General features: G+C 41.4%; 1 protein-coding gene across 4 annotated transcripts in view; it reads left to right on the top strand.

Annotated features, from left to right (window-relative positions):
* The window catches only part of LOC134617042 (dipeptidyl aminopeptidase-like protein 6), a 96,400-nt gene that overhangs the window by 50,254 nt on the left and 33,608 nt on the right, over positions 1-12,538 (top strand). For all 4 annotated transcript variants that reach the window (XM_063462200.1, XM_063462198.1, XM_063462197.1 and 1 more), the window contains one exon: positions 8,723-8,837. In XM_063462200.1, the coding sequence (XP_063318270.1) occupies positions 8,723-8,837 (115 nt within the window). The remainder of the gene's footprint in view (positions 1-8,722; positions 8,838-12,538) is intronic.

Below are 12,538 nucleotides of genomic sequence, written 5' to 3'. Positions count from 1 at the left end.
GTAATTAATTTGACCTTAATTTTTTGACTGCACGGGCCTGTTTCACACCAGGACTCTAATCAGCTCTGCTGTCTTTATAAACATCAAATAATAAAGAAAGCCAAAGGCAGCTGTGGTTAAAAACAAAGTTAAATTAGGAGAATTTTCCATGTTTTTACTGTTTTGGATCACAAAGTCACGCACAAACAGAGAGATGTTTTCAGAGTATTGCGGCCCAAGACTCTTGCTTCACTCCTTTTCTATACAGTAACTTTACTCTCAATGTAAGTTCATGCTTCCTTTTTACTTTAATTCACCTACTTTGATTGTCTGTGTTATATAGAATAGCTCCCACAGTTTGATTCTCATCAGTAGGATTGTCACGATGCCAGAATTTCAAACTGGATTCCGATAACCATACTGGTTGGTGCAAATGTATTTGGCTACAGCCCTGTTTATTTCCTTTGCTTCTGGTGACTTGGCAGCATATTATTGTTGCTGATCAAATAGAGTTGTTAATTTTGGCTGCTGCTGTCTGTCTACTTGTGGGTAGACTTTTGTCAGCTTCAATCTGGGGCTTTAGGAGAACAGTTTAGACACAAATAATTGTGGTGTGCTGTTAAGTTAACGCGGTTTATTGACGTTACAGACTGATATATACTTCAGTACTGCTGTTGAAACAGTAGCTTTATTGATGAGGACAGGGATTTGGGTTTTTTAAGATGCTTCAGCAAGTTTTTCGTGCTATTGTTCAGCTGGCAGCGAGGAGAAGAGCACGCTGTGTGAAGTTTTGTGTCAGCTGGAGGAGACAGAGATGCCACTGTTGGTATTAATACTGTTGCAAATGAGTATCTAGTCTGATTATATGATTGTAATTTTTTGCAACTTCCTACTCTACCTCAAAACTGCTATCATGTTTTCAGAGGTATAAAAAGTATAAGTACTCTGGTTATCTTTGGCCATGACTGAGCGCGCTTCTTCTTAATGTTTTAATTACGTGTGCTGACTTGTGTGCCCCGGTTCTAAAGACTAAAGAAGTGTCCTAACTCCTGTTCTCTTATCACATCCACATCCAGGTTACTGTGTGTCATCTAAACAGCCTGTTGTTTTCCTTTGTTTCAGCTGAGTTGCAGTTCAAAAAGGACAAAGGCTGGACGGGCACATCGAGGCTGGTGCCCTACTATTCATGAGCCAAAAGCCAGCTGGCATGAATTCTTAATCTCACTCATGAATACCCATGATTTATTGATGCTGTTCCAGAGGAAAAGTTTCCCCCTATGTCCAAAGGCTACTGCTTCACTCTGAAGTTTTACTGTCCTGAGACAGCGACTACATTACAGTGAAGGGATACATCGAGTTTCAAACATCTACATTCCCTTGTTTCCTTTTTTTCCCCCTAAATCCTAGGTTAATTTCTCAAGCCCCTTGTTTCCCACATGGCAGTCAGCGGTAATATTAGTCCCTGCTGTACTGTACCAGCGAGCACCATCTTCACTGCAAATCTGACTCAAACAGCTCTCTTGGTTCCCTTGGAAACCAGGTGCTCAAAGATCAGGAAAGATCCATTTCACACTTCAGCAGCGAGCAGAGAGACAAAGAGATGCTTAGACAAAGGGAAAGTGGGAGGGAGAGAGGATTAGAGAGAGAGAGAGAGCGGTAGGGGGGTAAAGGGAGCTTGACCTTAAAAGATGCCTTCTTTTTACAGCCCCTTTGTCTCGAAACAGAATGGAAATAGCAACAAATAGATCGGGAAAAATTCTTGTTGCGTCCTCTCTCTTGGGGTTTTCTGTCTTTTTAGAGATGCCAGTGTGGGAATGGGTTTATTTAGATGTGTGTCTGTAGAGAAGAGGGTGGAAATGGCTGCAGTTCTAATTTATTGATGCAGCTTTTATTGTTATCAGCTGTAAGGCATGCATGCGTGCTCTTCACACACAGACTAACAGAAGGAGATGGCCTAATGCAGAGAGCCAGCCTGCATCTGAAATGCTGCTAAAGGTCAAGATTTCCACTTATACGCAGATGCACTTTTTCACTTGTTAAGAGCTTTCCAGAAAACTCAACATCTCCCGCAAACTCCTACAGTTTGCTGTATTCTTAAACACGTTGAACACCTGGGAAAAGAAACCATGCATCTAAGGTTAGATTCTATATGTCTCTGTAGGGTTTATTTTCTGGAAGCTGTGGTGATAATTGTCATGCATTTTTATGTAAGTGAATTAGTGTGGAGCTCTCTGTTCTGTGGTTGAGTAGGTGGGTGAAGCGTTGAGCGTTTTAAACAGGGATAAAGCACTCTGCACAGTTAAAGCAATCAGAGCTGAGACACTTTAATAACAGTGGGCTGTATGAGAGAGCAGTTCTATTTTAAAATATATGCTCTTAACTAAATAAATGTATACAACATAGGAGCTCATGCTGATGATCCTAACAGAAACGACAATAACTTAATTATTCTGAAAGAAGTCCTTACTTCGTTATACCCTCACTTTATTATGTATACATATTCTACTGGTTGTATATCAAATATCTAACCAGTCATTCACATGGCAGCAATTCAATGCATTTAGTCATGTAGACGAGGTCAAAAAGACCTGTTGAGGTTCAAATTGAGCCTGAAAATAAGGAAAAAAGGTGATTTTGAACGTTTTATGGTTTATTTATTTCAGAAACTGCTGATCTGCCGGGATTTTTCCCACAAAGTCATCTCTAAGGTTTACAGAGACTGGTCTGAAAAAGAGAAAATGTCCAGTGAGCGGTAAATCTCTGTGTGGAAATGCCTAGTCAGAGGTCAGAGGTTAAAGAAAAATGGCCACACTGCTTGGAGCTGACAGGAAAGCTACAGCAACTAAAAAAAAAGACTCATTACAACCAAGGTATGCAGAAAAGTATCTCTGAATGTACAACATGTTAAACCTTGAGATCGTGCAGCTATAACGAGATTGTCTAGCCAACCCAGTGTCAGGACAAAGGCTGCAGTATGAGCAACCTTCATAAAAATAATCACAGCAAAGCATTTAAACAGACATTATTAACACAATTTTACATGTAAAAACATGTTACTCATATTGCTTAATCGTGTCTGGCAATTAAGGACCCTGGAAAGTACTTCATACCTTCCCTGCCCACAAGCGACTTCTTGGCTTTAAATATATTTTCTCCTCCTGCTGGTAATGCAACTTCTGCATCGGTGTCCATTTCACGCTTTGGCGAGGCAAAGCATGAAATGGACACGATGGGCTGGCGTGTCTGTTACATGCTTTGCCATGATACTGGGTTGGGCTACAGCAGCAGCAGCAGATCACATCAGATTACAGTACTATCAGCAACTAAGCATCATTTAAAAATCACAGCCTGTCTGAAAATTGTTGCTCACCACCTCCATATCTTTATGAGGACACTGTACTCATCTTCTGATGGCTGCTTCCAGCAGGAAAGTGCACCATGTCACGAAGCTCAAATCATCTCAAACAAGTTTCTTCAACATGGCAATGAATTCACTGTACTCAAATGGCCTTCACAGTCCCCACAAAGTGCACTGGTAATATCGTCTTTAGACCGGGAGCTTTGAGCTTTTTCTAAACCTAAACCTAAGCAAATGTTGTACCATGAACTCCTTCGTCCAGGTCGAATGTTGATGTGTTTCTGTAGCCTGCCTGCCTCTGAATATGAACCTTTTTACTCTTTCAAAGTGAAAGCAGCCATATAGGTCTTTTCAGAAACACTTTTATAATCACTAAATCAAAAGACCCATTCATTTTAAACAAGACATATTCAGACTTACTACTATAAGACAGAAAAAAACGATAAAAGTTGGTAAAACCTGTTCTGTAGTGAATTATGTTTAAGTTTTTACAAACCGCGGCATTGAATAAATATGTACTTTATGTAATACAGTACATAAGTTTTACAGCTCTGAGGTGGAAATGCATCCATCTAATAAATTCAGACAGATAAGGGCAATCTCGTATTGGTAAATGTTCAGTACAGCTTCTTACAGCGTTGAGTAGCTTTGAGGCTCACCCTCAGTAAGTGCACTACTAATGCTCACCTTGTTGCAGTGGCTTTGTTGAATGGGTGTTTTAAACAGCTGTGACAGCTGTTTTGACGGCTCTGTTGTCCACCGTGTAGCACAATAAACATCGATCTGATCTTAGTCAGGTCGGTGTTATGCATCCAGAAATATTGACATACCACTTTAATGGTGGCAACCGTTTCAACCTGAGCTGTATTTATTTTTTAAATTTATTTATTTATATATTTTTACGGTGAAGAAGGCAAACGTCCAGCAGTCTTTGATTGTCTATTGATCAGGATTGCGGAAAAGCTCTTTGACTCGTAATTGAATGTTCGACTGTCTGTTTACAGAAACTGCCATCCTGGAAGGAAGCTGCTGCTCCTGTTTGTCAAATCATATGTATTCTGCAATTGCACTAGCCCACAGGACCTGTGGGAGATGTATTTGTGATAGAAATGGCGCTCTGCTGTCATTATAGCTGCATTTGTCATAGGTGGAAGAATTGCTGTAACTAAATGTCACAGTGTTTTGAAATATTGTGATGGGAGATTTTTTTTTTCCTTACTTTGTTATGTTGATTATTTCCAAATGCCACGTGTATTGATTGATGTGTTACGCTGGACTGGATCCTGTTACATTTTTCACACAGATACACAGACAACTCTATGAAGTGAAAAGTTAGCAGCAAAGCTGGTCAGAGCATCAGAGCCTTTTATTTCTGGCTCGGTCAGAAGTCTGAAGTGATTGCAGATATCGTGTCTTTCCTATTGGGGCGAGATAACACAGGGAGATTAATATCTTATGAACCCAGCATACGACTCCATACACGCTGTTGTGAAAATCCTTACCTCTGCAGCAATGCATCAGCTTATTGATGTGCCTGCTGTTTTTCTATATGTACTCACTGCCTTCACTATTGATTTGCTTTGCTGTGAGACAAACTGTGCAGAGACAGTAGGTGCGCAAGCAAAGTAAATACACACAGGTGCCGTACACACAGGATCATTTTAAACATTTACTGTATCGTAACTTGCTAAAGTCTTCAAATATATAAGAAGCGCTGTCTCTGCTCACCAGTTGAGCTGTCTGCTTCTCTCTCCTGTGTACACGCACCCCTCATTAACTCGTGAGTGGTTCACTGAGCCCCTCCGTACCGTATAACCACTCTCCTGACTGCAGGCAGAGAGAGACCAGGACTAATTGGTAACATGGTTATGAGCAGCTGGACTGATACGGGTGGCTGAAGCTGCTCACTTGTCTCACTGACTGTGACCAGAGGCATTAATGTGCAAATGTGCGTGTCTGTTTGTGTGGCCACATAGCTGGCAAGCATGATGCACGGAAATCATATCTGGCTGCAATTTCTAACCTCGACCCTTCAACACACTGGATGCAATAGAGTAGAGCGAGACCCTAATGGGTCGCTTCAGAGCCTTCACTTTACACACTTCAATTACAATTAAATTAATATAATTTTGCACACCAGTATATTAGCAATAACCCATAATTATAGTGTTAAAGCATGTTTTTGCACAGAATTTAGAAATTCTAGTGGTTAATTGGTCATCAGCACGTGTCGGGTCAGACTGCTCAGTGCTCAGAGAAACTGCAAAATAACCAGGAGCTACATCTCTGAATCTGCGGGCCTCAGTTAGCATGTTTAATGTTAACGTTCATGACAGCACAATTAGAAAAAGACTGAACAAGTATGTCTTGTTTGGAAGGGTTTCCAGGAGAAAGCTGCTTCTCTCTGAAAAGAACCTGGCAGCACAGCTTTAGTTTGCAAAGCTGCATCTGAATAAATCTCAAGACCTCTGGAACAAGGTCTGTAGGAGAGATGAGACCAAAGTGGAGATGTCTAACAAAAATGCACAGTGTCACTGAAAACCAAATCAGTGTAAGGCCCTCATACCACCTATCAAGCACATTGTTGATCATTGAGTTGACCATAAACTCCTCTGTTCCAGAGTCAAAAGCTTGTCCAAAACTGGGTCATGCAACAGTACAATGATCCTAAGCACAGCAGCAAATCTACACTAGAATGACTGAAAAAGAAAAGAATCAAGGTGTTGCTTTGGTCCAGACCTCAATCTGATCTGAATGCGCATAAACAAATGCCCACATACCTCAATGAACTGAAGCGATGCTGTAAGGGCAAAGGGGCACAATTCCTCCACAATAATGTGAGAAACAAGTCATACAGAAAATGATAACTTCAAGCTATTGCTGCTAAAGATGGTTATTCAGAGGACTGCATGTGTGCACCTGTAAAAACCTCACTCTCACAGTTCATTTCTCTCTGTCACCGTCTGCTGAAGGGAAAAAATGGTGATAGTGCCTTTGTTTTCCATAATATCTTCCTCTGTGTTTAAATGGTAAATGGTCAAATAACTGGAGCAGCTGTGGAAACTCTGCCCTGTACGAGAGTGAGAAGGTTGGTGAGGAGATGGGCATGCTGTGGTAGTTATTTTATTGACTGTTTCCATTTCTGTAAAAGTCACACAGTGTGCCACTGAACTGAAAACAGCAAGCTCTTTTAGAAAGTCACAGGTCCCTTTTTTCTGCTTGCACAGACCTGCAACTGTAACACTGATTCACCTTTGGCACAACACTGACCCAAGACATACTGCCAGGACAATGCAAAGTCATGACTATCCAGAAGGGCCTAGCCTGAGCTTTAAGCCTTGTGGGGAGACCTAAAGATGGCGTGCAAGTCAGTCTGATGAAGAGAAGTATATAAGTCAGTAAAAGGCTTATTTTAAAATACAAATTTCAGTTTTTGAGTTTCAATAATAATAATAATAATTTGATCCCTATACAACCATTGCAAGAGCTTGGTTCGCATTGCCGGCAATAAGTCGGACTCATTCCCGGTGGGTGATGGGCTGCGCCAGGGCTGCCCTTTGTCACCGATTCTGTTCATAATTTTTATGGACAGGATTTCTAGGCGGAGGGCTTTCACTTCGGTGGCCTCAGAATCTCATCTCTGCTTTTCGCGGATGATGTGGTTCTGTTGGCTTCATTGGGTGATGGCCTCCAGCTCGCACTGGAACGGTTCGCAGCCGAGTGTGAAGCAGCGGGAATAAGGATCAGCACCTCCAAATCTGAGGCCGTGGTTCTCAGCTGGAAAAGGGTGGGGTGCCCACTCCGGGTCGGGGATGAGTTCCTGCCCCAAGTGGAGGAGTTCAAGTATCTCGGGGTCTTGTTCGCGAGTGATGGGAGAAGGGAGCCGGAGATCGGCAGACGGATTGGTGCAGTGGCTGCAGTGATGCGGACGCTGCACCGGTCCGTCGTGGTGAAGAGAGAGCTGATTGTAAAAGCAAAGCTCACAATTTACTGGTCGATCTACGTCCCTACCCTCACCTATGGCCACGAGCTGTGGGTAGTGACCGAAAGAATGAGATCGCGGATACAAGCGGTGGAAATGAGCTTCCTCCGAAGGGTGGCTGGCCTCTCCCTTAGAGATAGGGTGAGAAGTTCAGCCATCCGGGAGGGGCTCAGAGTAGAGCTGCTGCTCCTCCACATCGAAAGGAGCCAGCTGAGGTGGTTCGGGCATCTGACAAGGATGTCCCACCGGGAGGAGGCCCTGGGGCAGACCCAGGACACGCTGGAGAGATTATATCTCTCGGCTGGCCTGGGAACGCCTTGGTGTTCCCCCGGATAAGCTGGAGGAGGTGGCTGGGGAGAGGGAGGCCTGGGCTTCTCTGCTTAGGCTGCTGCCCTCGTGACCCAGCCCCGGATAAAGCGGAAGAAGATGGATGGATGGATGGATGGAGTTTCAATAATCTGAAAAGTAGAGTCTTAAATATACAGCATACTAAAGTGCAAAAAACCCCAAAGTTGGCCACTAATTTCTAAAAGGATCTATGTGTCAGATGATGACATTTCTAAATAGTCTAATCGGTCTTGAAAATGGAAATATTTGACATGTGTGCCCGGCAAGCGAAGTTATAAACCCCCCAATCTTAAAGGCAGAGTGAGTGAAAGACAGCTCCGAGTTCAGGAGGTTAGCACTCATCTGCAGTTATTCCAGAAAACTGTCTGTTCCCGTTGCTTTCTAATGGACGCAGTGTGTCAAGAGGCGGTTGATGACGCGTGCTTGTGCCGGCAAATCACACAGTAAAGCCACTCGAGGGCTTTTACATTGAAATACTTGAAGATGTGTTTTTGATTGTTGGTCAGTCTTCTCACTGCTGCATGCTGCACTTTTGCACTTAAAGTGTTTTGTGTGTCCTGTGGATTTTTGCAGTACGTGCGTTTCAAACAGTGTTGATTAGCCATCTACCATCTGCTGGGCTCCGTGAGGAGAGCAGCTCATTATTCTGCCTGTTGTGTCTGTGTTGAAGCCGTAGCGCCGCTCCAGCTATCAGGCGAAGCTGCGGGGACTCTTCGTATACGAGCAGTGGGGAGCAACTGGATGATGCGCTGTTACTGCGCACAAGTGGCTGAGTTGTCAGCATCTGTCTGACAGAATGAGCTGTCCTCCGGCCAATCTCTACCTCCAACTGTGACAGTACAAAATAGTTCTTTTTTTATTTGTGATGAGGTGAACTCTAAACCATTGTACAAAAAATACAATCACCTGAATGTCGTTGCACAACATCTTCTGCAGTGAAGTAGAATTGTAGCACTGGAAATACTTTACTTGCTGCCTATGGGTGTTTGATAGGTGGTATTTTTTCGCTTCTGTTTGTTTTTGCCTCATTGTAATGTAATATTTATGCTTTTCAGGACCTTGTTGGCAGTGCCCCACCTCAGAGGAACTGGAAGGGAATAGCCATAGCCCTGCTGGTCATCCTGATCATCTGCTCTCTGATTGTCACCTCTGTTATCCTGCTCAGCCCTGGTATGTATAGCCCTCAAGGAAATGCACACAAATACACAAACTTGCATGCAAATATGCTAACACTCAGTGGGTGTGTATTTCCAAGGATGCCAAGGATGCTTAATCCTCTTAGGTTATTATATTTATTCAAACAAAATGAATAATTTGCATCACGTTACCCGTCCAGTTTCCTAGGAATTATGTGCATTCATAACTGACTATGCCAACGATTTAAACTCATGCAAAAATTACAGTCTTCTCTTTAATATTTCCAGATACTGTACTTTTACTGTACTTAAGTAGTATTTTCAAGTATCTGTACTTTACTCGAGTTTTATTTATTTGACATATTTTTACTTTTATTCCCTACATTTTTACACAAGTATCTGCACTTTTTAATCCTTACATTTTCAGAACAGAAGAGGAAGATGAGAGGATAGATTTAAAGATAATGAGTTCTCAGTGGTATCTGATAAACTGGAAATATAAAGCTTACATGTAGTGTCCTCATTTTTTAATCTTATATCGGATCTGTATATGAAATAAAGTTATTTTTTCATATTGTGAAACGTCCTGCAAACCAATCTAATTTTCATATTGTGAAACGTCCTGCAAACCAATCTAATTTTTATACTAACTTTGTGTTATTCAAGTGCTCTGCAGTTTAGTGCAGGATAAACAGGTTAGTTTGTTGTACTGTGGTGAATTCAGTAACTGAATTCAGTATTTATACCAGCTGCATACGGTCTAGTATAATGACAGAATAAATACTATACTGTCAGTGTAGTTGATGGAAATCAAAACAAAAATCAAAACATCTGCTTGCCTGTTGCTGAGTTCAGTTGTGTAAATCCACCAAGAGCAGCAGATCAGCTGATCGCAGCCTGTACACAGAGAAAATCGCCTGGAGCTCACAACAAAAATTAATGGGTTTCTTTTCTCCAACACTGAGCCAATACAACAACTTAGTGCTCCTAAGATAATTTGTTGTGGTTCACCTGCCGAATCCCACTTGAAGCCCTGTATTTTTTGGTTTAGTTGTGGAAACAAAATCAAAAATAAAGTTTGTATTCCCGTGTACTAAAATTAATCTGTTATTGCATTAAAATAGCATTAAGTTTAGTTAGCTTTGCACAACAAGAGCTCTAGAAAAGCTGCTTTTTACTTTTGGACTGAGTTCATTTCAGAGCATGTAAAGTAAAGACGATACATCAGAACTCTTACTGGGGTAGTTTTGAACAGTTTTGAAGTATCTGTACTTCTGCTTAAGGAAAGTATGTCTGTAGTTTTGCCACCTCTGAATGTCTCTGACATGTTGATATTTAGCATTCAGACAGATGAGATATAAATCAGGATCTCTCTGGCTGAGGTACCAGTACACACAATATTCCCATTTCTAAACCTATATTTACTTATATGTATTTTAGTGCTGTCAGTGTTAATCCCATTTCTAAACCTATATTTACTTATATGTATTTTAGTGCTGTCAGTGTTAATCTCGTTAAAATGACGTTAACGCCATAACAGCATTAACGCGGCAAACCTCCGTTAGCGAGTTAACACGTGAGGCTGCACGGCGTCAACGCATCAACGCGGTTAGCTCGTTAACGTGTTAGCGCGATTAGCTCGTTAACGCGCTAGCGTCGTGCTGTCCCATGCACAGGGCGATCCGCGTTAACTCGCTAATGGAGATTTGCCACATTAACGTCATTTTAATGAGATTAACGCTGACAGCACTAATTTATTTATATTTCTACATTTTTATTTATGTATTTATAACAGTAGCTCTTTTTTCCTTTTTCAAATGTATCTATTAGTATACTGTAGGTAGTTGGGGGGGGGGTTAAACTGTGGTCTCAGTGAAGCATGGAGCTTTTTTTTTTTTTAAATAACTAACTAACACTGTCTAGTGTCTGTGTTTGAGAAGGGTGCCAGCTCTTTTTACTGCAAAATAAATCTACCTAAGGGTACTGATTAAAGAAACTTGAACTTGAATAGCAAAAAGCATTAGACAAGAGAGACGAAGCTCTGAGAGGGCAAGGCTCTGACAAAGCTACACAGTCACCTCAGCTGATTCTATAAAATAATAAATGCTAAAATAATTGCAATACAGTGTGCCAGAAGTTGCAGAAGTTATTGAAAATACCTCCAAAAGCCTTGGATTCTCATGAGCAGCTAATCATTGTTGGCTGTGTCGTAATGTCGCACCAAAATCCATTAGAATATGTGAAGCTTTTATATTTTCCTGGCAAGAAATCAAGGTGAGGAGAGAGAAAAGTACTCTAGCTGTTTTTCAGTGCACACAAATTCTACACACATAGTGTGCAGGAGGAAGCATTTATCTGGCCGTAAAGAGAGGCTCGTGCTCATGACAGGATGTAAGCATTAATGGCGTCCGTCTTAGCTGGGCTGTAATGTTTGGTAGGAATAAAACATTTCTTATATTAAACTGCTGGTTTAATGGTTTATGGTAAATGGAAAGAGACACTGCTGCTGAGCTTCTAAAGGTATTTTTGGCATTTTGTGCACCACAAAGCAAGTGCCATCTACTGTAAATATTATAAGCAATATCTGGAAAACTGGGCAGCTCACACCCAAACAATCTACATAAATGCAGAACACTAAGAAAGGAATATGCTGAATTTCCTCATTGCAAACACACCTTGGATGAAATCGCTTTAATTTCCTGCTTTTTTCTCACTTCTTAGACAGCTGTCTTGAATTGACATGCTTCTCTCTTTAAGGTTTTGCAGAGGACATTGTTTCTCTGCTTGTGATTTTACACCAGTTTTACCCGTCATCATTTCACTAGGTAAACATTTTTGTAGGTATCATTGTATAAATTCTGAAAGAAACCAGGCCTTTTTCAGGGATTAAGGGTTCGGATTACTGACATATTTCCTTCAGCAGTGGATTTAAAGGAAGCCTTGAAAGTTGATGCAAAGAATTTGTGCAGGTTCCCAAACTTTTTTATTTATTTTTTTATTTTTTTACAAACGCTCTGCCTCTACAAAGTACAGAATCAGTTTAAGGGACACTGATGTGACTTCTCTGATGATGAGCGAAAGAAATGTGAGGTGCTGAGTCTGTAAATCAGTTGTGCAATGAAATGCTTAAATAAGGAGAGATCACTTGGAAAAATGGACCATGGTTTTTGAGATAGAGAAATGAATTAATGTATCTGACGATTAGACCCTGATGACCCATCATGGCTTAATGGAATCTCAGTGGTGATAGGGTTTAGAACAGAAACCCTCCAGAGTCTAGACCCTGGTGGTGGTGAATGTGAAGACTGAGGCTTGGATGGATCTCTGACTGAGGTGTGTGTGAGGTGGAGATGGGGAGGAGGTGGGTTGCATGACGGAGAGTCTGAAAGGGAAAATGACAGAGAGCGCAGATTTAAACCACGCAGAGTCAAGGCTGATTGGCTCAAAGAAGGCAGGCGGAAAGATGATGTAATGATGAGTAATGATTATGCACAAGCTTCCTAAAGACTGCAGTGACATTAAATTCACTTCAGAAACATCTCTCTGTAGGTGTGTATGTGAGTGCATTATGTGCACGTCTTGGCATGTCTTTCATAGAAAACCAAACAGGATGGTGTGAATTAACCAATATAGAATGCATAAATGAAAACAAAAGAGAAGAATGATAATTTGGAGATCTTTTAAATGTAAGGATTATCAATAAAGAGCAGCGCCCTTGCTTAGGAAAATGTATGT

This window comes from Pelmatolapia mariae, linkage group LG18, assembly GCF_036321145.2.
Source record: "Pelmatolapia mariae isolate MD_Pm_ZW linkage group LG18, Pm_UMD_F_2, whole genome shotgun sequence".
NCBI lineage: Eukaryota > Metazoa > Chordata > Actinopteri > Cichliformes > Cichlidae > Pelmatolapia > Pelmatolapia mariae.
The sequence above is the reverse complement of the archived record's forward strand: the minus strand, read 5'-3'. Positions and strand labels throughout refer to the sequence as shown.